Below are 23,508 nucleotides of genomic sequence, written 5' to 3'. Positions count from 1 at the left end.
GATAAGCTAGTACTCGTTGCTTTCATTGGTTGGGTTGGTTAGGTTTCAGTATTTAGGAGTGAGATTGGTTAGGGTAAGAATAGCAGGGTATGCCAATCAGAGGAAAAATAGGATGGCGTAAAAATATCCAAAACGTCATTCTGAATAACAATTAGCCACTTGCTTCTGTTTGGGAGAATGTGTGTCTGTTTTTCTTGGGAAACGGCCCTTCGGAGCAATGTGCATCTAGGCCCGTTTCCACTGAAGAAGTTCCTGGTACTATTTGGGGGGCAGGAACTACTACAGGAACGTCCTCTTGCTCGGCTCTCTCAACCACCGTGTCTCCACTGAGAGAGCGGAGTACGAGGAAGGTTCCTGTAAAGTTACGGGCTCTGGATGTGACGTAATCGTTGCGCGACCATTTTGACCGGGGCGACGTAGGGACGTTGTTAGCTGTTAGCCGATAGCGGTGTCTGTAATAACTCAGTAAATGGCCCGTGAAAAAAACATTTTTTCCAGCGGATGTCTTAGTTACAACATGATTGAGCTAACTGGAGTAGTTTCATGTCGTATCCGACAACGGGAGGCTTTTAACAGATGCTGTTGTGAGCTGTCCCTGTCAGCTGCAGCCACTACTGATGCTTTCCAGACATCGTGATTTCCCATAACTGAATAAATACCACACATAGCAACACAAAACTGCTTTGCTAGCTCAATCATGTTGTAACTAAGATATCCGCTGGAAAGAATATTTTTTTCACGGGCCATTTAGTGAGTTTTTTTTACATGGCGGCGGAAGCTATATGAACGAGCTAACCCTCGTCTGCTGAGTTTTAAAAATGCCGGCTATTTTGTAGCTTTCTGTTCACGTCACATCCCTCCTTGAGTATATCCAATCAGCACCAAGTAAACCCCAAGCCCCAGCCAGGAGTCTTTCGGGGCCGTTCTGAGTACCTACCCCGAGGCAGGGACTTGTTTAGCCCCTGTAAAAGTTCCGGAACTCTGTCCTTCGGGGGTGGTTCCTGCGGTGGAGACACGCACCAACGGCCCCGGCCCCGTAAAATTACCCCTTAGTTCCTGCGGTGGAAACGGGCCTTCTGTTTTTGGGGTACCGCGCTGTTTTCAGTAAAGAAGCTCTGATAAACGCACTGTATGCGCTGCCATGCTTATGTTCCCAGGGCTAATAATTCCAAAGCCCCAGTAGTCCAAATAATGTTGCAGTGGATGGAAAGGCCATTTGTTCAACAGCCCAGTATCCCGAAAACAAATTTGCATTGTTCTGAAGGGCTGATTCTACGAAAAGTAGGGTACATACACCCCCAAACAGAAGCACATGGTTCATTACTAAGCAGAATCAGACATTCCTAGTATGACGAAGACGAAGCCATAAACCTTAGCTTACCCTAATATTGTCATCCTACCCTGAACCACTCAACATGCCTAATCTTATCAGCCCAACCAACGAAGGCAAGAAGTACTAGCCAATTAGAGATAGAGTAGGGTGCAGTGTGCTTTGAGTACTGGATGCTGTACTCAAAATGGTCAAAAAGTTGAGTGTGGAACCCTGGACATCTAGGGGTGTAAATCACCAGCTTCATCACGATAACGTATCATATCGATTCTTTGGACAACGATACGATATTTCCCGATAGCTTTAGGGCTTTCTGACAGAGAAGCCTTTCTGGAAGAAATGTTTTCATTTTGCCTAAAACTTAAAGCCCTGAAGGCAAATTTCTCCAAACAGCCATGAAACAGAGCAGCTTATGCTGCTGTAGTGAAAAGTTAGTGGAGTAAGACGTTCATCCTGGCAGGTAACGTTACGTCGTGTTTTATCTCCTAACTGCATTGTTCACATACGCCATGTGCTTTGTGTGTTGTAGAGCTTAGATCGGGCCCAAAAAATCCAGCCCGACCCCACCCGAGCCCGTGCATGTTCTGTCCGAGCCCGGCCCATCCCTTTAACTGTAATTACGAGCCCGAGCCCGGTTTAAACCCGACATTTTTTTTAAGGTTACGAACGTGGACATTGAAGGCTGACTCTCGTCTTTCTTTCCATGGCAAGCCTTCGTCATGTGCCTCTTAAGTGTCGAAGTCACTGTCTTTTTGCTGTCATATACCAACATCGCACTACACTTGGTACACTCAACGAAGCCGACACACACGTTGTCACCATCGACAACTCACATGTGCGCGGCCAGTGGCGCCGTCAAGGGGGGGCCGCGCCCACTAAGCTCTAGTGTGTTGATCTGTATCTTTTCCGAAATCTAAAATACTTCCACAGTGCTGATTTATTCCCGAGTAAATAACGCTATCCTCATCGTCTTTTCTTCGCTGATTGCCATCTGCCTGCCGCTGTTTGACAGTGACACAGACTTTCAAAATAAGAGCGTATCCTAAAGATGACAATGTGGATTGATGTTTTCACTTTGCATCAATGACACTGGATCGTTGATCACGGAATTAACATACCGATCCAAATCGATGGATCGTCACTCCCCTATAGACAACTCTCCCCCTTAGTGTTCACCATCTTGGCTATGTAGTGGAAAGGCAGGGGCCACCCAAAGTTGTAGAAGTGGCAAACAAGTTGGCAGACATTTTGGCAGGCAACAATGACGGTCAAATGTTGGCAGTAGTGCTCCGACCAGTTGCAATTTGACATTTAGTGTAAGAAGTAGCGGTCAAATGCTGTGGTCGCCATTTCTGGTAAGTGCACAACACCCATGTTGAATGTGAGACAATGCTATCCTGCTGATTAGTGTTGAAACTTAAATATTTGAGTTTAGCTTATTTGTGAAAAAATATATTATATAGTACATTCTTAAAAGTAGCATCCTAAAAAGGTATGGTTTGGAATTGGTAAAGAAACTCAGGTATATTGGCACCAGTACTGAACATTTTAAAGGATACCTAGTTCTGATAGAAATAGCTGAGCGACCATGCACAAAAACACGTACACACACATTCCTCAGCCTTCACACACACAGCACAGTCCTCATTGCAGGCCGCACCACTGCCACACTTCTCTGGTCTTTAAAGGGAAATACCACTCGATTTTAGCTTAAAAACACTCACACATCCTGGAAAAGTTCGGACTCCTCTGTCCTCGCTGAATCGAGGCAGAGGAGTTTGCCCTGCTCTTTAGTCTGGGATGTCACACTGATGTACAGCTCTACTGCACACACACCGAGCTGGAAAAACGATGACACAGTCCAGAGTGTTTTATTTTCTCGGGGATCAGGGGACATTTTCCAGCGTGGAATCCATCACGCTGTCACAATAAAGAAGCTCGAGGAACGAAAGCGTCTCCCCGGGCTTCAAAGCGAAGGCTCCCCTCTTTCTTTCGGTGACAGATTACAGTCTTTAGCTTTGGGGAAGAGCTGCTCGTAAATACAGAGGGTTTTTTTTGCTGCAATGAGGCTTAAAAACAGGAAACTGTGAGTTCAGTGGAGTGATATTCCCCTTTAAGTGACCCCCCCCCCCCCGTTAAAAGGTGCAATAGTAAATATGCTTTGTAATACAGTACATATCTCAATTGGGTCAGAGCACAGTTGCTACTGATTGTTGCACAAAGGCAGAGTTTTTTTTTTTATATCTATGGTTCTTGCTTCTATGCTTGGTTGGACTCAGGAATGCTGGGGCAAAAGAGTCCATGGGAAGAAGTGCTTTAAACTTAGAAAACTCTTTTTTTCCCTTCGCTTTCTTTCCTTTTTTTGCAAGATTATCTGAGTTCATCCCTTTCTATTTCGAGTTTGGATTTCATCTGCCTGTGCTGAGCAGATAAATTAAGTTCTTTGCAGGTTTTCAGGTTGTGTGTGAGGTCCACAGTGTATAGATATACAGTATATAAACGTGTGTGTGAGGCTGAGACAGAGAGAGACGGAGGAGTGGAGGGCTGCGGAGGAATGAGGGAGTACAGGGTCAGAGCGAGGGGACAGGCTTGTTCAGTCAGCCGGCGGATGAGGAATTGATCCGGGGGGAAATCTTTTTCGGCGCACAGGGAGAAACAGAAAAAGAAGAAATCTGTCTGAGCTTTTAGAGGAAAAAAAAAAATCCTCCTTTGTTGCATTTTTCTCCATTTCGGCCCTCATATCTGAATTCCTGAAAACCTGTGATTGCATTAACATACCGTCTTTTTTTCCGTCCTTCCTCGGTCCAGACATCTTTCCCCTCAAAGTCAGATTTTTGGGCTTTATTTCAGTAGCGCCTTTTCTCTTTACTCGAGGATTTTGTTTGTTCCAGACAGGTCATCGCACCCCCCCTTCACCCCCCCCCCCACGCATCATTAGTGCTTGATCTCAGCGCCAGCTTTTCACCTCTCTCCCTTCTTACTTTGGACCTCTCCTCCTCCTCCTCTCCCTCTCTCTGCAGTTGATTGCTTGTTTTCTTTCAAGTGCCGCCACGTCTTTTCACTTCTCATGTCCTCTCCCTTTTCTGCCTCCAGTCCCTATTCGATCCAGTGAGCTTTACTTCTCCCTTTATATTCCTCACATTCCCGCAGTGTCAAAGTGCTTTGTCCTTTCTGGACTTTTTCCTTTCCAGCTTCTCTGTTTCAGTCTCCATTTTTGTTACATTCCTGGACGTTTTATCCAAAATGTCCTCTTGTGTTTCCGCTCCTCTCCTTAGGGTTTCTTTGGTCGCCCGTTGCGCGGCAGGTTCTCCACCGTATTGCTGAGCCGGTACTTGACGATGATGCTGTGCACCGTCGACTTAGGCATCCTCAGCTCCTGCCCGATGGCCCCCTCGGACTTGCCGTCCTTCCAGAGGTCCACCACCCGCTGCCGCTGCACCACATCATGCTCCTTGGTCTTCTGGCAAGCAGCGTTTGGCCCTCCGGCGGCTCCCCAAGCAGCTCCCCCGGTGGCCCCAGCAGCGGCGGCGGCTTCTGTGGGGGCAGACAAGCGGCAGACTGTAGTGGAGACTCGGAGAGGGGAGCAGGATAATGTGACACTTTACTGGTCCCCGTAGGGAATTCTCTGTTAGTCTGCCTCCCTCCTCTGCGGGGAGGTCAGAGGTCAGAGGGGAGCTACTGCAGCTGGCGGGGGGTTCAGTGTCCTGCTCAAGGACACCTCAGCAGCGCGGGTGCCTGCAGACATGAGGGCTTGAACCAGTGTGCTCCACTTGAAGGGCAATCTCTAATTTCTACGCCCCTACAGGATGAAGTTTTGTCTTTTAGTGAAGATGAGTAGCTTCCTCATGGCAGCACTGATCGCTGAAACAGGTTTTCCAAAAATGCAATTCAGAGTATTGTGCAAATGCTTGGATATTGGCATGTGTGAGACAGCACGAAACAATCCTTCATGGGAGCACTTGGCGTATCATTACATTCTGTAGTTCACAGAGTGCAGCTAAAGTAGTAGAAGTAAAAAGTGCCACGGCAGACATGCATATTTCTGGATGTGTTTTGTGTACTCAAGCGAGGGAGCTTCTCTCAGGAGAGGGCTATTAATGGTGGAGGTCGCACAATCAGAGATTTTTTGTTGTTTTAACTCCTGCTCACTCTTTCCCTCCCTGGCTGGAGTCTAAGAAGGTCAGGAACCAGCACAACCCCAATCAAGACCGTAAATGTGGCCTCATTTTGCTGCGTGCCTGTGCCCTGCCAGAGTTCAGGATGTTCAGACTGCACTCGGCTCGGCTCGGCCTGCGCTCAGCTCAAGCTGCTCGCCGCGAGGCCCCCACAAGCGAGAAAAAACCCACGGAGCAACACAACGCGCGCGCGACTATTTCTGAACAGCACAGCGCCGGGGCCCAGCCCTCCGCCGGTTCACAAGTCACAACACGACGTTTACACAACCAAACTCCTTCTGCGGTTTCTGTCCCTCTCAAAATACCTTGGTACAAAGTCCGAATGTTTTCTTGGCACACAGCATAATGACATTTTCAGAGATAGGCCCTGGCTCTCTAAAATGCAATGCCTTTGACAGATGTCTCAGTCTACAATTACATAAATCAAGATACACTGAGTGGAGGCAGGCTGCACTGAGAGAGAGCTGGGTGTTGTGGGTTTTTTTTTTAAGGCAAAGCTATTGGGGAATATCAGGTTCTACCAGTTATCTCTGCCACATCGCCGCTATCTAAACATCTCCGAACACGCATACACATGCAGAGCGGGGAGTGCGTCTGGTGAGCATATGCTGTTACCAAACTAATTATGAGAAAATAAATTCACAAAACTGCCAGTGCGCTCTGACAGACTGCAGGCGAGGAGAGCTGGACGAGGGGCCAAAACAGAACTTCTTTTTATGATTTAAAATCTACAGCTTTTAACTCAATAAGTAACGAGAGCCACAAAAGGACTTCACGAGTGAAAATAAACATGCTCGGGAAAGAAAACACTCCCCCGACATGTTTGATAGCACTCCAGACTGTGCTTTACTGTTGCACAATGTGCCGTTACTGCTGAGTATTGAGGTTTTGAGGTTGGACATGTTAAGAGATGAAAATGCCTTAATATAGCAGTGCAGCACGTTCCTGTTTGATTTCGGTAATGTCTATTTCAGGTGTCTATCTGGCAGCCACATCAGAAACTCTGCCACAGATGTGTTTTTCCAATATGGACTCCGTTCTGGATTTTTGCAGGTTTCACAACTTAAGCTGCTCGGGGAGATAAAGTGTCGACTCAAAGTGCTTAAAACAGAGCTGCTTTAGAAGCCATCAGGTAGCTCTTTGCTCCACATATTTAAGGATTACATTGAAACACAAGAGCTAAACAACACTGGACTTGATCGTGCATAGAAATATTCCCAGAGTCACTCATTTCGATTCTCCTGACTGAATGTTTTTCCACTACAACATAACCATATAAAGATGAAATTCCTCAGATGATATCTTTAAATAGAAGCAACATTTTGGACCGCTTTTGCCCATCATCAGTGCAAGTTGCCAAGTAATCAAGTCCAGATCTCTGAGGATGGATTTGTGCTCCTCTGTCAGGGTGTCGTGGAGACTCTGTAGCTCTGCTCCCAAAAACTGTAACTCCACTAAGGCAGCAGAGACCACAAGAACTGTGATTAGCGAGCCTGAGCCGTGTGTGTGTTTTCTTGTTCAGATTTCTAAAGCTGCTCGAGGTTGTCGTTGGGTAAAAAACATGGAAAAAGTTGAGGTAACGATCTCCTTTTCGGTAATGTTGGACAAACTTATAATTTGTCTTTTGTGTGCAGACGTCCTCGCTGAGATCGTTATGACAAGCTTGACTTAAAGGAGCACAGCAGGGATTTTGTATTTCACAAAGACGCATTAAAATAAAGAATAGTCAAAATCAAAGCAGCACAGGCCGAAATATTCCTGTCTCTTAGTCCTTAGTATGACTTAAAGGGAAAGTTTGGATCTTTTGAAGTAGGCTTGTATGAGGTACTTATCCATAGTCAGCGTATTACACACAGTAGATGTCTGTCAGTACGCCCCCAGTTTGGAGAAGCAGCAGGAGTGCCGGCACTGAAGCTAAGCAATGTACTGCTGTGGATGGGGGCCGCAGCAAAATGTATTTTAGCCACCTGAAAAACACTCTATACTGACAGCATTTATACTGCTTTACCTTTTGCGTCAGACAGCCCTTTGTGGCAAGGAATTGAAGCCATTACGGTATCTATATATAGCCCCGTTTCCACCAAACTCTTTCAGTATGGTACCTTTGGGACCACCTTCAGACATGGTACCTAGACCCTAGCGTTTCCACTGCAAACAGTACCCTTAAATATGGGTGGGGTTGTTGTTACTCACTGCTCCGTCCAGCACTCACTGTATTTCCTCATCACTGTCGACACAGATAGGAGTCTGCGCCTCGTTTATCGTCCACAGAATGAGGCTGCACGCCGACATTTTCAGAACAAAATAAATCAGGCTGCAGTGAGAGTCTCTCTGCATGGGATATTTAAAAATAGCAGGTTTGTGCATTTAGTCCTTCTCAGGCAAGCTCAGGGGTTTAGTGTTGCCGTAGCCCACAGGAACAACTTTCCACGATGCTTTTTTTTCTACGAGTGAGGATTGGGATGTACGCAGCTCACATAACTTGGTCGAAATTTTTATATATTATGCTTAAAGATGCACTCGTTAACAAAAGTGTATGTGATATAAAAACTAAAGTGATGGTCAAAGCATTGAAGAACATTACAAGTTAACGTTCCACCGTAAAAGTTGCCATTGAAGAACATTACAAGTTAACGTTCCACCGTAAAAGTTGCCGGCAGTCGACCCAGTGAATGAAATTATTGTTTCTCCGACTCCAGCTGCTGCAGTTACAGTTTACTAATAAAACTCTCCACAGTATGAACAGTGGTTACATGAGCCTCAAAACCAGCCACAACTCAGCCCTGAGCAGAGTGACCGTCCTCTACTGACCAATCAGACTGCAGTGTTCACAGCTCCACCTTTTAGTACGGTACCATCCACAACTTTTCACAGTGGAAATGGAAAAAAAGCGAACTGAACTGAACTGCTCATTGGAAACAGGGCTTATGACAGCACGGTACAGCAGTGAAAATATTCTGAATATAACGCACACTTGAACGGATATTTAGTTTTTTAGGTGGCTAAAATACATTTTGCTACAGTAGTACATTGCTCAGCTTCCATGCCGAACTCCTGCCTGCTTCTCCAAACTGGGAGCGTGCACCACCATCTATACAGCCCACTTTAAAAGATCCAAACTCTCCCTCTAAGCTGCAACAACACCGTATCCGACATTTCCTGTAACGCAATACAGTCTTTCGTTTGTCCCTCCTCACCTGCACCTTTTAAACTCCATGCCCCCAGTTCATAATACAGGTTATAAACTGGTAGTCTACAAGCCTGAGCAGATATAACCCTAATGACATCACTGTGATGTCATCAGAGTTATTTTCTGCTCCAGCGCCACAGATTTTACACAAAACTCTCCACAGGCTGAGTCCTCATGACGAGTAAACAGAACCTTGTGAGTGCCCCTTTTACACACGTTTACTTTGATAAATCTCTATTTTCTGCTTGAGCTAGCGCAGCCATTTCCTGTCCAAATCTTCCCATAAATCTCTCTTATCACCAAGTAGAAGAAAGAAGACACACGGGAATCCTTCACCTCCGCAAGGAATCATAAATCTGGCTTAAACTGCCAGCTTGCCAACTGTCAAACACATCAAACAAGCTGCTATTCTTGTGTAAATTACCTTGGATGCTATAATTATGGGTCCCGTAATACCTTCAGATGTTTGCTTATTACTGACTGGAACACATCCACCTTGCTCTCGCTCTCACACCCACAGATTCACACACAGAGCACCTGCGCTGGCAGGTGAAGACTGAAACGGCTCCTAACTGGCCCCTTAAGCACTTTCAGAGGAGGAAAAAACATTTTTCCACACGTCGACTGAAATACCAAAACTCAAAATGCTGCACCTTTATGTAAGATGAAGAATTCCAGATGTCTGTCACAAAATAAAAAACACATTTATTTATTTAGATAATACACCAGTTATGGAAAATGCCCTCATATAACGCAACTTTCTTCGCAAAATTCCAAGCTACCTCTTGAACTTTTCTGCGTTTGCGCAACACTCGTCTGCACGTTTATAAAAACAGACCCAACTCCTGACCCAGCTGCTACTATCACAAGTAAAGGATGTCAATGGAGATTTAACACTGACCTGATATGAAGGATCCAGGCGGCATCTGACTGTAGTTGGCCCCTCCCATGAGTAGGGCGCTCGGGGGTGCGGGGGTGAAGGGGGCTCCGTAGTTGTGAGGGGTCGCGTAGGGTCCCGGAGGAATGGGCTGCAAAGAGGAAGAGAAGTTTTGTGCATGTCGGATGTGATTTATGAAAATAGATGATATAAGATAAGATAAAGCACTTCTACGTTATGTAAGCTGACAGAAAGAAATCTGCTGACTAAACAGTTGTGGAGTGAAAATCCACAGGTGGGTGACAAGATAATGGGCTCTGTGTTTCTCATTGGCCGCGCTCCATCTATTATTTTTCCACTGAATGCAGGCAGCTGGAAGCAGGTTTCAACTTGTGCATATGAGCATGTGTTTAAGTGTGTGTGTGTGTGTGTGTGTTTAAAGGCTGCTGGTTGCTGCTGACCGGGGGTGTGTGCGTCTCAGTGCCCTTGCTGGCCAGTCGGCTGAGGATGCTCCTCTCGGACATCTGTAGGCGGGCGGCGATGGGTGGGACTCTGGCCAGCGTGGCCGGTAGCCGGGTCACGTCGGCCTTCATGTCGCTCAGCAGCTCCTCCAGCTGGTTCAACACTGACAACAACAAACATCAACAACTACTAAGACGAAAGACTCAATGCTTCACTTCTGATCCATAATTGCATGTTCTAGCTTGATACTTCCTGTTTCTTCGACACCTCTTATTAATCATTTGCTTTGTATGGATACTTTATTGATTGATGCAGAAAAAAATAGCTCCCTTGTGAAGGTTGAGGCTCAGGAACTATATTATATATTTCATTTAACGTCCAGGGTCACTTCAACTCCCAAGAAACCTTTGAGATTGACGACTTCTGGACTACAAGGTCTCCTCTGAGATGCCAGCATCCACGGCCAACACTACTGTCTTTCCGAAGACGTAGCGGGCTGAGTTTTAAAGCCAGAGTGAAGACACTGCTATCTTATGAAACTCGTCATGCTAGCTTGTCGGGAAAGGGGGGCTAACATAGCTCCAAATTTGGGCGATGGAAGAAACAAGGGTCCCTAGAACTCTCAGCTCAAGACATCTGAATGAAAATGGGTTTTATGAACCTTCTAGGACCCTGAGGACATCTGGGGTCGGCCAACTGACCGTCCCAAGAGTTAGAACGAAACATAGTGAAGCAGCGTTTTGTTATCATGCTGCACAAACCTGGAATAACCTCTCAGACGATGTTTGACAAGCCCCGACTCTGAACACTTTAAAGTCAAAGTGAGAAACGTTCATGTGTTACACTGCCTACTCCACCCTGAAATCATCTTTTTGTATTTACATTTCTTGTCGACAATTTTGGTATTTTCAATTGTGAGGTTTTTTTTGGTAAAAAACCATGCAGTATACATGTATTATTTTCACCTAGTGTGCTTGAATATTTCTGCACACTGGAGCCTCTAAACAGTCTTGGAATTGCATAACTTGGGTATGAGTGGAAAGCTGACACTGTTGTGGATTCAACAAGCCCAATTTTGTTTACGTGTGATGATGTTAGCCACCACAGTAGCCACTTCATTGACCTCACTGTATAAAATAACCTTAAGTGACCTCTAGGATGATCACAGCCTCATGAAACTTTGCGACCACAAACTCGAGACCTTGGGCATGCAGAAGATGTTTGGCTATCCTAAGTGTAGTGCAGTTTCCAGAACCGAAGCGCTTGCTATCCAATCAATGAAAAATGCAGTTCGTACAGAAATCTCCAAATGTCAAAAGGTGTTCCTTAAGGTCTTGGTGTCTAAGGCCCTGATCACACAGAAAGCATTTTAGCAGCTGGAGGCGGCTTTTTGTAACTGTTTTTAATGTGAATAAAGCTTTTTGCTCGCCGTTTTTACATTGCGACGCACCTCGCGTTTCTGCAGGAGCACTCTGACTTCCTTGAGCTGAAAAGAACCCATGTCATCTTTTTTCCAGTTGTCCAATCGGATGATTTGAGAGGCGGGCCTTCTGTGGTGGTCACGACAACAAGTTTACAGTTGGTAAACAATGGAGGAGAAACTGGTGGTAGTAGTTGCTGGATACCCAGAGCCATACGGCCCAACGATAGACAGAAAATTTCTACAATATGCCTGGAAACAGCCATCATCGAGGAGAAGCCCCTGGACCCTGGTGGTACTCCCCATGACAAACCGTCTTTTTCAGGGTCTCATGTACCCACACAGATCTCTGTTTCCCTGTGACCAACAAACTATTTGCTGACAGCCTCTCACCCTCAACCAGAGCTACAGCAAGTACCCTCTGCCTCAACATTTTAGGAAGTAGATACTGATTCCTGGGGGGAAAAACGGTAGATTGATTACACGGGAAGGTTAGTGTCAGGACGATACAGGGTGCTTCCCATGCTCAAAGTCTGAACAGGCGCCTAACCAAAACACAATGTTGATTACATATTTTTGAGTAGAAAAAGTCAACACACAGTGTTGCATCTCAAATTAATCTCCAGGTTCCCAGCTTTCAGATGATGTTCACCACTCCCATGTGGCGTATACTGTTGAGCTGTTATCTCCCCCTAAAGATCCCCTGTCCCTCCAAATTAGACAAGTTCTTCAAACGTTATTATTAGTTATATTATCATTTATGGCGTCTAAACACCATAGCCTGTTCGGTTTAAAAGCCTTATCTTGGGGTATTTTTATTTCCAAAAAAGCCCATTTCTCACTCTATTTTTACAAGGGATTTCTGTTCCCATCCTTTATTATCTCATGACTCTGTCATCACATCCCCTCATGGAGTTAATCACTGATTAGAGAGCAGCAGCGTCGCTTTGCAACACGATAAGTCTGTTTATGAGAATTCATTAAGTGCGGCACCATTACGTGCAGAGACACAAGGCAGAACAGTAGTGTGCTGAGCATGTTATCCTTTCGACAGAACAATATAAACATGGACAGACTTGCCAGTGAGGAAATGTTTGGAGCGATGGTTTAACAGCGTGTAAGCTTATCTGCTCGGCTTTATTAAAGTCAGCTTCAGGCAGAAGTGATATGGGCTCAGCAGGAAGGAAGACGGATTGCACAACATGTGTTGATGTGTATCTCTCTTTTTTATTGTGCGCCTGCCATTATCTGTTTGCCAATCTCTTTGTCTAAACTGCCTATCTCGGCTTAAATGTTTGTTTTTTTATGAGCTGAACAGACAGATGAAAACAGAGAGAGAGATTTTTCACCCTAATTACTGGCATCATCCCATCTTCTCTGACCTTTGTGCAGGACAGCGTTGGCTGGCTTGTTGCCCGCCAGCGACTCCTTGCTGAGGTGCTGGTGTGACTCTGCGAGGCACTCCACCTCTGTAAAGCGCGCATTGAGCGCCATGGCCGGGTGGCTGGGGTCCTGGGTCATGTTCAGGTAGGCCGCCCGTCGCAGCTGCTCCTCTATCACCAGCGCCTGCTCCAACAGCTGCAGGATGAAGGGGTCAAATACTGATGTCAGTGAACCACAATCATTCACGTGTCGTTTTTTTGTATGGTTATTTTAAGTATTTTCTAACAATGTACCGTTAAGCACATTTTATACATCTGTTAAAAACGTAATAATGTATTTTTAATATAAAGACCAAGAGATTATTTTCACTGTAAATGTTTTCATATTAATGGTTTTCATTCACAAATGTTGATTCAATTTGAAATCAAGTAAAGGAAAGAACATGAAAATTGTGGGGGTTTTACACCTTAATATTTCCTAGTTTTCATATTGTGCACCTTACTGTTATGTAGTTTTCAATTTTCTGCACTTTACCTCTGTCTAGTCTTTATTTTTGCACCTTTCCACTTTCTATTTTTTTTATTTTTTTTGCACCGTACTGTTATCTTGTTTTCATATTTTGCACCTTACTATTATCTAAGTCTTTATTTTTGCACCTTTCCACTTTCTACTTATTTTTTGCACCTTAATATTATCTAGTTCCATTTTTCGCACCTTGCTGTTATCTAGTCTTTATTTTTTGCACTTAACTGTTATCTAATTTATTGTTTTTGCACCTTACTGTTATCTAGTTTTCATATTTTGCGCCACCTGTTATCTAGTTTTAATTTTCTGCACTTTATTGCTGTCTAGTCTTTATTTTTTGCACCTTACTGTTATCTTGTTTAATTTTTTGCACCTTATTGTTGTCTTGGTTTTGTTTGCACCTTATCATTATCTAGCTTAATTTTTTGCACCTTACTGTTACCTAGTTTTAATTTTTTGCACTTGACTGCTGTCTAGTCTTTATTTTTTGCACCTTATTGTTGTCTAGTTTTTATATTCTGCACCTTACTGTTATCTAGTTAAAGTTTTTCGCACCTTACTGTTATGTAGTCTAAATTTTTGCACCTTTCCACTTTCTACTTTTTATTTTTTGCACCTTAATATTATCTAGTTTCTTTTTTTGCACCTTACTGTTATCTAGTTGAATTTTTTGTGCATCTTATTGTTATCTAGTTTGTATTTTTTGCATCCTACTGCTATCTAGTTTTTGATGACTACACTGTAGTATTATCGTTTTGGTTTTTTGTTTTTTTTTTTACATTTTTGCACCTAACTGATTTCTAGTTTGTTTTTTTCCGCACCGTACTATTATGTACCTTACTATTATCTAGTTTGTATGTGTTGCACTTTGCTGTTATCTAGTCTTCATATTTTGCCCCTTACTTTTATCTTGTTTTATTTTTTGCGCCTTGCTGTTATTTAGTTACTTTTCGGTACCTTACTGATATCTAGTTTAATTTTTTTGCACCTAACTTTAACGTTGTTATATATTTTTTTGTTTGTAATTTTATTACCTTTAATATAAGGACCAAGACATTATTTTGATTATAAATATCATGATCTTTAGACTAAATCAGCAATAATGAGACATTATCGTAAATAACATGAAAATGTTATATAAATGGTGGGTGGTCTGCTGGGTCTGGCATTTTCAGGAGGTTTCTGGTCAAACAAAAAGCATCTTACTCTTTAACAAAACATCTAACTCTGTAGGGATCCTTTCCATCATGTCAGTGAATTAATAACAATCAGAGCCTGCCAGTGGCCTGTTCGCAGCTTCAGCGCTCTCTCAGTACTGGACCAATTTCAAAAATAGTTGTTCCCATTAGTCACTTAGACACAAAAACAAGAGAAAATAGGGTGAAGGTTAAAAATACTGAAGATACCATTTAAATTAGTTTGACATTGCTGCAATCATCTCTCATTGTCTGATATTTTTTAGCAGTATGTCAGGGTCTTTCTCAGTTGGCATAGCAACAGTAATGCAAGCATTTCAAAGGAAATCAAGACTCATACAATGATTCAGCTGTGGGAATGTGTCCCCACAAAAAAAGAAAATGCGGTTATTTGTTGTTAACATGTTGCACAAGTGCGTTATTGTGTTACACAACCAACAGCTGAAACTATACTAAGGGAAAATTGGTGTGAAAGAGTTTTACTTTGTGCTGTCTTGCGAAGATTTACCGAAAAAAAAAAACCTCTAAAATACTCCAATAATTTAGCAAGCGAGATAACGAGAAATGTGAAAGAGACAGTGATACAGTAAATGAGGATGTTGAAGGCAGGATCTGAAACATGCGAGCCGCTCAAAAACAGGATGAGAGCTGTTCCAGAAATGCAGCGGTCAGCAATACCATCCAGCCAATATGTGGGTCTAGGGGCATATGTCATCCGACCATCAAACGAGTCAGGTGATTCAAGACACTGCGAAATGTTACTAAAATAGATTGTTTGCATGGAAGAAGGGCTGGCACCGAAATCTGTCTGTGTAACATCCTTAAAGTTGGTTTTGGCTGGTCATAGTCGGAATCCTCTGATCCGCCAATTCAAGACTACTAGTATTCTATTGCTTGTAGTTTAAAGGATAGTTTAACATTTTTATATTTCTCGGCTACTGTAAAAAAAATATTATCGGAACAAAACAAAACAAAATACATATGGCAAATTAATCAAGTGTTCTCCAGTTATAAGAAGAAAGGTGAAGCTACGTTTCGCCTTACCTTAAAGCGTCGAGCCAGGAACTTGTTCTTCATCTCCAGGAAGTTGCCTTTATTCGCCTGCGATTTGAAAGGCTCATTGACGATGGCGAACTGGGGGTCGTTCTGGATGTCCTGCCACCGGGCGTAGCCGTGACTGGCACAGGGGTCAAGGGTCACTTAACACTTTGAATAAGAGATATTGTGAGGCCGCATCATGCGAGCCATTATCCCACCTAGCATCGTCGAAGTGACGTCACAGTGAAGCTAAATAAGGAGGTTTTTTTTAATTGTTTTTTTTTTTTGTGATGAAAAAGTTATGAATCAGATAAGAGCTCAACATTTTCACTTCATGTTTATTTGCTTTCTTACTGAGCGTTAAGATGCTATCAAGTCTGTGAGCTAGAGCTAGCACCAGGAGAAGATTAGCTATTAGCATGGAGACTAGCATAAAGAGCGAGGGGAAACAGCTAACCTGGCTCCGTCCAAAGATCAAAAATATGCGTACCAGCACATCTAAAGCTCACTGATTAACATTTTGTATCTTTCTTTGTTTAATACGTACACAGCTGAACATGTTAAGGTAACAATCTGTGGTAATACCGGGAGTTGCATGCACCGTAATTCAAAATGACAAATTTTATTTTTGTATGAATTAAAAAAATGAGATACAAAATGTTAATTAGTGAGCTTCAGAAAGTTTAGGTTGACCAAAGTTTTTAAACCTTGGTCAGAGTCAAGCTAGCTGTTTCCCGTTCCAACCAGTCTTTATGCTAAGTTTAGCTTAGCTTAGCTTCATTCTTCAAAAAACAAACATTTCAGGATTTAGGGAAATGCTTATTTACATTCTTCACCAGATTTAGGTGAGGAGACTTATACAACTCTAACTGTCCATTAAATTTGAAATTATAGCCAGCAGCTCATGACCATAGATGGACCGGTAAATCGAAACCTTTGCGTTCCGGCTAAGCTCCTTCTTCACCTAGACAGTCCGGCGCAGCCCCCGCGTAAATGCAGAAGCCACACCAAACCGTTGATCCATCTCACGCTCCGTTCTATCCTCACTCGTGGACAAGACCCAGAGATACTTGAACTCCCTAAAGTATCACGTTCAAAACAGAAATGTAAAAATGCTGACATGTATCCTTGGTAAAGCTATAATCAAGCCCAATAAATCAGGCCTGACACTAAAAGTGCCCGTAGCTCAACCCCTTCTCCTCATTAAAGGATCTGGGACAAGTTGATGGCAACACAGCTCATAGATTATTCATGATTCATGATATTCAGGTTCTGGCAGAGAATCAAAACTCTAATCTCTGGTCGGCATTTCTGAATGCTGGACAGAGCCGAGCTCACCGTTCACACCTGCCTCCAGCCTTTGTGCCAAATTAAGTAACAGACATGAAAGTGATATCGATCTGACCTTTGCAAAGAAAGCAAACAAGCCCAAAGTGTTGAGCTATTCCTTTAAGCTGAACACAGATTTTTGCGGGTGATTCATTTTCCATCTTCGTAAAATACAAAATTACAGTTATTTCAGCACCAAATTTCAGGCGGCTTCTGAAACAAATAGTTCCTCCCCTTTAATTTCAGTCCAAGCAGGCCTCTTGATTATCTCGCAGAGTAATGAAAACAGTTTTATGTGACTGCTGCATGGCCTTAATTACCATAATAGAAGGAACAACATGAACTAAATGACCCACTACATTGGCTTCCAGCAGACACAGTTTGGTGTTTACTGAGCTCTGGCTGGCTTGTTGACTTATTACGCTGGGCTTCTGCCGGCTTATAGAAAAATAAACACACCGGGGTCATCGCTCGGGCAACTGCCGTCAAGGATACATCACGATTCCAGCCAGCAGCCAGAAGTCGTGTCGACGGTGCCAGATCTCGTTCATCTTCCCCGAGGAGATGGCAGCGCGCTCCTCGTTCTGCCAGAGAGTGTGCAGCTCTGTGGGGTGAAGCCAACACAAGCTTTAAAATGAGGCTGGTCTCAAAGTGCTTAGCTCGCTGAAACCTGGCTGCAGGTGTTTCCACGGCACAGAGAGCTTTTCTGGGTTTGCGATCAAGGTGGGGATCATTTTTGGCTTTTGTACCGAAGCTCTGGAAAGCAAGGGGAATGTTTTTTGTTTTAGCGGTGGGTTTTATGTTGTTTAGACTGCTTAGTCACTTGTTTGGACAAGTTAATAAGTTATTTTCACCTTTTCACCTTTCTCTCCTCATCTCTCAGGGATTCTACAGGATTTATATTCAAGAAAAAACCTGTCTCAGAGCATGATATTTATGTTTTGAGCAATGCAAAGAGATCTTTGTATATCTAATGAACATATTGAAGTATAAATCATAATTGCACTATTAAGATCTTGCAGCTAGAATCTTTAGAAGCCGATATTAGATGCTTCAAATCAACCGATGCTTCAGGTCTCCCAAAGAGGAACTGCCCAGTGGGGAGCTCCCCTGAGAACTTTATATCTTCAAGAGCTTTTACTGTTTGCATTTGCACCACCAATAGGAATACAGAAACCTATTTTGCTTCGAGAAGTCAAAATTGCGCTGTATTTGACTCTTTGCATATGCTCAGTAAAGCTTGGACTTCCCTGTCGGTCCATTCCTCCGTGTTTTCTTTCAGTTTTCTTTTACAAGCTGTTGTTTGTGTTGGCTGTTGTTTACACGGCTAGCTGGTTTTTAACAATGGCATTTGCCAGTGCGGCATTGACTCGTTTTCAACCAATCAACATACACTTTCGTCACTCATTGTTCCTCTTGTGTTGGAAGAAACAACGGTTTAAGAACTAAGGTTGAATCCAAATGTCCACCCTCTGGACTTGCAGACTGAGCCCTCGTGGATTTAGTCGTACGTACTGTGACGAGTTCACCGTCATCATGTCAAGTCTGCGAGGGCAAGCTGCTGATAGACGGCCCTTGAGACTACTGTGCTCACTGACGTGGAAACATTTAACTATCTCTCCTGTCATATTCATGACGTATAAGTTGAGGAACAGTGCCTACTCATCTGTTCCTGCAGAAAACAAGATAAATCCCATGTATAGCCTTTTTTTGTGACTGGACATAAACATCTCTCTAAAATAGGTTACACATGTTCAAAACCAGAAAGATTTGTGAATCGGGACTTGTTATATCGTGGATTTGGACAGCCCTTAGCACTCCCAGACTTCCTGGGAACGCGCCCATGAGGTCAGCAAGTCTGCAAGTGTGGACATTTGGAGTCAGCCTATGACAGAGACCATAGATAAACTGAGACGGCCAAATTTAAATTCACTTCCTGTATCTGTGTCATGTGGGTTTCGCCACTGCCCCGCCCCATTGGGAGACTAGCAGCGGTCCTGAGTCTATTCGTTCCAATAGGAAAAGTGAGCTTGAGTACAGATTAGGACCGATTCTGAAGTAAATGTTGGGCCCATTTTTCACAAGCCCCAACCCTTCTGACACTGAAGTGGCATTTTATCAGACAGAAAAATCAGGAGAAAGTTAACTCTGTTCTAGACATGTCTCTGTTTTAGCAACGAACTCTTGCGAACTCTCGTCAATAAGAGACATTAAGCTAGCAGATAAAAACAAGCGGCAAAATAAGGAACGAACATTAAAACGAAACACCCTTCTCAGTTGTGATCACTTTCACCTTAACAAAAGGTTATTGTCACGTTCATGTCACATCCATAATTACCAGTTTCTGACGTGTAAACCCTTGAATCTACGACATATAAAAGTTGGTGGTAAAAATAAAGAAGTATCTGGGACAAAAAAGGTCATTTTGAGGATCATTTCATGTTTTGTTCTTCATTCCTTTCACGAATCTGTTCCTGACAATTGTTTTGCAAGAAAATTATCTTTTTGATTGGTTTTCCATAGCTAGTTGACCATTAATGACCAGAATAAATGTTAAAAAAGTAAACATAGATGGTTAAAGTTGTTGAAATGCATCACTGTATGTACACTTGAATCTATTCAACAGCCACTGCAGGTGAATCAGTACTGACCGGTGAAGCCGCCATCTGCGATGTTGAACATAAAGCGAGGTCGCTCAATGGGAGGCCTCCCGTTACCCTTGGGTGGGTCCTCCTTCACCAATCTGACTTCTTTCCCAGCATCCTTTTCACCTTTGAGTTCCTCTGTTACAGAGAAAAAAGATATTTTGTAAAAAAAAAAAAAGTGCTTATGTATTAATGGCAGCAGACTGTCACAGAGAGTGAAGCGTACCTTTCTTCACGTCAGACACCTCGGTCTTCTCCTTTGCATCTGTCGTCTCAGCTGCTGTTTGTGACTCTTCCCGCTTTTCTTTGTCTTTCTCCTTCTCCTCCGCCAGCTTCTCTCCTTTTGCAGGAAAAAAAAACAGAAGCAAGGGCTTGTTGCTTTGCTCCAAACAATCCTGCTTTATCTGTTTGTGGGTGTCAGGTTTCATCAAACCGACTGATCAGGTTTCTGTGTTATTGTTTTTACCTGTTTTCTCCTCTTTGACCTCCATTTCTTGTTTTGTCTCCTCTTTACTCTCCTCCTGGACTTTTTTCTCCTCTGTTGTGGCAGCTGGAGCGTCAGTCGTTTCCTTCTTCTCCTCCTCTTTCAGCTCAGCGTCGTCTTTGCCTTCGGTCTTTTGACTCGGGGACGAACTTTGTGATGTGTCTTTTGTGGAAGAGGAAAGCTACGGAGAGTAACACAATAAGCTGTCACTCACTGAGTTGGTCTGCTTTGTTGTGAGGGAAAGTCTCCAAATGTCAGCTTTTAATCAGCTGTATTTAATTTGTATTCCACCATTTATCGGACGCTACGTAAGTGATCTAAAGAGCATGGTCCAAAGTGCATGGTAGAAATGCATTTAGGGCATCTCTATCTCAACTTTTCCTAGTTAAACGTTGCATAATCTGGGCGAAAAATAAGGCACAAGGGGCAAAATGTATTGTGTTAATTCCCTTAATTAATCATAGGTGTGTTTTAGGCAGTACATGAATTCAACCAATCAGATCGTCGTCTCCCATTCCAAAACTAAAAACTCTAGTTATAAACCTGACCAAGGAAACAGGACTAAACTTTTAGCTTCAGAAATAATCAGTGAAGTTCTGCTGTTCAGCATCTCTTTTAATGGAGAGACAGACAGTGGCTCTGCTCTGATCTCTGCTACGTTCACATTTTAGAGATTGTGTTTGTGTTTTCCTCATTGATGCTGTATTACTTCACCCACCATCCGCCACCCATCAACGCATCCCTGTGTGTGTACTAAGGGGAATGTATGCGCGTTGTGCACCTGCCTAATGCCTATGAGGGCATATCTTACTATCTGATAATCTCGGCCACTTTGAATTCCATGGTCATTTTTGGTGTTTCCCATGTGTTGTATTTTAATTAACTCCTCCTTCAGATTTCATCAGATTGCCTTCAAAATTGGTTTGTGCGAGGTTGACTACTTTGTGAGCAAAAGTTATTACAAGATCTATGTCATGTTGAATTTTGATGTCTCGCCATGAAACAGGAAATTGCTATAACTTTGGAGTGAGTGGTCCAATCTCCACCAAACTCCGGCCCTGAACACATCTCTATGGCAATATAAATAGCAGGAAAATCCTGCGCCACTAACTCTGGATTAGATATTTGTTGGTCAATGGCTCAGTCCTTTTCTGCTGCCTCAAACAATGCATCTCACCACATGTAATTTCAAGACCTACATGCCCATGGGAGCACAGATGGGTGCAAGTACACTTGCTACTTTCACGATGTGGTTTCTGGCCGTGAAAATGACAACTGAGTCAGTCTGAAGATGGTGTAAGATAAAGCCCATACAGTTTATACAATTAACAGCATATTGTATTTGTAGATTATTGTTTATTCTTTATTACTGTCAGGTTTCATGAGCATATATGTTTTATAGTATATGTTTTAGGGAACTTGTTAAATGTTTAAAATCAATAAACAGAGTGTTTTTTTAACCGACAGTGTCCCACCTCTTCAGATTCAGCAGCCTTGTTGCTGTCCACCTCTTTCCCCTCATTCTTGTCTTTCTCCTTCACTTTCTCTTTGTCAGACGGGGCCTCGCTGCCTTCCTCCTTGTCCTCCTCCTTCTCTCCCTCCTTCCCGTTCTTCTCCAGCTTGTCTGCTGGAGCAGGGGTCGCTGCACATAAACACATAAAACAAACACACGTGTTACTGTAGCTCAGATTCAGCTGTCTCTGGTGCCCTTTACGTGGAGTGCCCCCTGCTGGTAAATGTGATTGTTTGCTTACCTGGCTTTGAGGTGCAAGGTGTGTTATTATAGCTGGCCTCGGGGGTGGGAGTGGCGGTCTTCACCGCGGGAGAGGAGGCCCTGGAGGAGGACTTGTCTACGATGACCTCGGGCTTGAGCTCTGGAAGACTCCATCGTCCGTTGATGTGCTCAAACTCCTGGATCTGGATACACAACACTCAGCAAAATGAAAAAGCTTGGCACGCACTCACTTTACCTAATACCACCTTCTTTAAACTCACCACCCACATGCCCCGCTCGCCTGGCAGTATATCATACATTCCCCCTGGCAGAGATAGCAGATCAGGATGTCAGCAGGTTTCAACAAGTTGGACTGAAAGCTGGAGCGAAGATATTTGAATAAATTCGAGTGAACTGGCACAGGGAAGGTGTAGGGTAATCAGAACATCTTTTGAAGATGTTATGGTTGATTTCTTCACTTGAAGAAGAGCTCTGACATTTAATTTACGACCCTGAGGACGATATTGTCTTTGTAGTTTGCTGAATTAAAGGCAACTCCCTGCTGCCCTGGCACACACGTTCTGGCTCTGTCTAAATTTATCGAACTACTGGAAGTCTATTTTCAAAGCTTTATCAGATGTTTTTGGGCGGGTGATGGAACCACAGAAGAGTCCTCTTTGAGGAGCTTATTACAAAATTGCAACCTTTATTATGTTTTGAGCCTGAAGGATAATTCTCCGTTTTATGGTTCAGAGATGTTACATAGCACTTTAAACTACAGAAACTCGACTTGATACTTCATGGTTCTGTCGACAAATTTGAGATAAAACGGCGTCCATTCCTGGAGTACGCTAAGTCTAAGCTTTAAATCTGTAATATGTAAGTTGCAGATATTGAGCATAGCGTTAGTTCAGTCAGGACACAATGTCAAGCTCAGCTCACATCCCAGCTACATCAGGTGATCTCAAGCAGCCCAATCAACTGATGGAGCAGCTGATTGATGGAAGGGAGTCAGCTGACAGATCACATGATTCCTTTCTATGCAACCAATTGGCGAATCTCATTCAGGGCGCCCTATTTAAACTGCTCTGGCCTGTCTACTGTTGCTGTTCTGATCCCGGGGGGTCTTTGATGCTGCTCTCCCTGCCTTAGGCTTTCCATGTAGGCGCATGGAAGGGCAGACAGGTGTGCTCTCTCTGCCTTATGCTTCCACGTAGACAAAAAAAGGTTCAAAGGTTCAAAGGTTCATTTATTTTCACTCAGTACATGTCTGCACACTACAGAGCGAATTATGTACTCTGGTACCGATACAATAAAAAAGGCAATAAAAGAGGATAAAAAACACATAAAAACATACAGACGCATGGAAGAGGCTCTTTGCATAGGCCTAGGAAAGCCAGAGGGGCCCCAGAACAGAGCCATACCGCCAAATATAATACTGCAAATGGAAGTAAAGTTTTCTTTGACTTAAGTGTTCCTGACTGAACTATACTTCACACACAACTCAGCCAGTTGCCATCGACATAAGTTCTCTGATGATTCTGCAATTGTTGGCGTCATCACAGAGGAGGATGACAGGGAATACAGAGACCAAGCTACTATCCCTTATGGACAACATGACCCAGCCCATGCAGGACACTTGGACAACACAGGCTGCTTCACTCGCTGTGTGTGAAGGAGAGATACCACAGGTCCTTCCTTTCTGCTGCTGTCAGACTATACAACCAACACTGCCCCAAG

General features: G+C 43.5%; 1 protein-coding gene across 7 annotated transcripts in view; it reads right to left on the bottom strand.

The window, feature by feature from the left end:
* Nucleotides 1-23,508, bottom strand: part of chd3 (chromodomain helicase DNA binding protein 3) — a 68,800-nt gene that overhangs the window by 11,756 nt on the left and 33,536 nt on the right. For 2 of the 7 annotated variants that reach the window (XM_050067650.1, XM_050067649.1), the window contains exons 30-40: nucleotides 21,809-21,971; nucleotides 21,530-21,696; nucleotides 20,037-20,235; nucleotides 19,797-19,910; nucleotides 19,577-19,708; nucleotides 17,421-17,529; nucleotides 15,603-15,735; nucleotides 12,837-13,032; nucleotides 10,034-10,197; nucleotides 9,597-9,723; nucleotides 3,501-4,864 (exon numbers count right to left, since the gene is read on the bottom strand). In XM_050067650.1, the coding sequence (XP_049923607.1) occupies nucleotides 4,602-4,864; nucleotides 9,597-9,723; nucleotides 10,034-10,197; nucleotides 12,837-13,032; nucleotides 15,603-15,735; nucleotides 17,421-17,529; nucleotides 19,577-19,708; nucleotides 19,797-19,910; nucleotides 20,037-20,235; nucleotides 21,530-21,696; nucleotides 21,809-21,971 (1,767 nt within the window). In that variant the 3' untranslated portion in view covers nucleotides 3,501-4,601. Of the gene's footprint in view, nucleotides 1-3,500; nucleotides 4,865-9,596; nucleotides 9,724-10,033; nucleotides 10,198-12,836; nucleotides 13,033-15,602; nucleotides 15,736-17,420; nucleotides 17,530-17,579; nucleotides 17,682-19,576; nucleotides 19,709-19,796; nucleotides 19,911-20,036; nucleotides 20,236-21,529; nucleotides 21,697-21,808; nucleotides 21,972-23,508 lie in introns of those variants that run through there. The other 5 variants (XM_050067648.1, XM_050067653.1, XM_050067647.1 and 2 more) reach the window with 4 other exon arrangements.

This window comes from Epinephelus moara, chromosome 17, assembly GCF_006386435.1.
Source record: "Epinephelus moara isolate mb chromosome 17, YSFRI_EMoa_1.0, whole genome shotgun sequence".
Classification (NCBI taxonomy): Eukaryota; Metazoa; Chordata; class Actinopteri; order Perciformes; family Serranidae; genus Epinephelus; species Epinephelus moara.
Note: the sequence above shows the minus strand (reverse complement) of the source record. Positions and strands in the feature narration are given on the sequence as shown.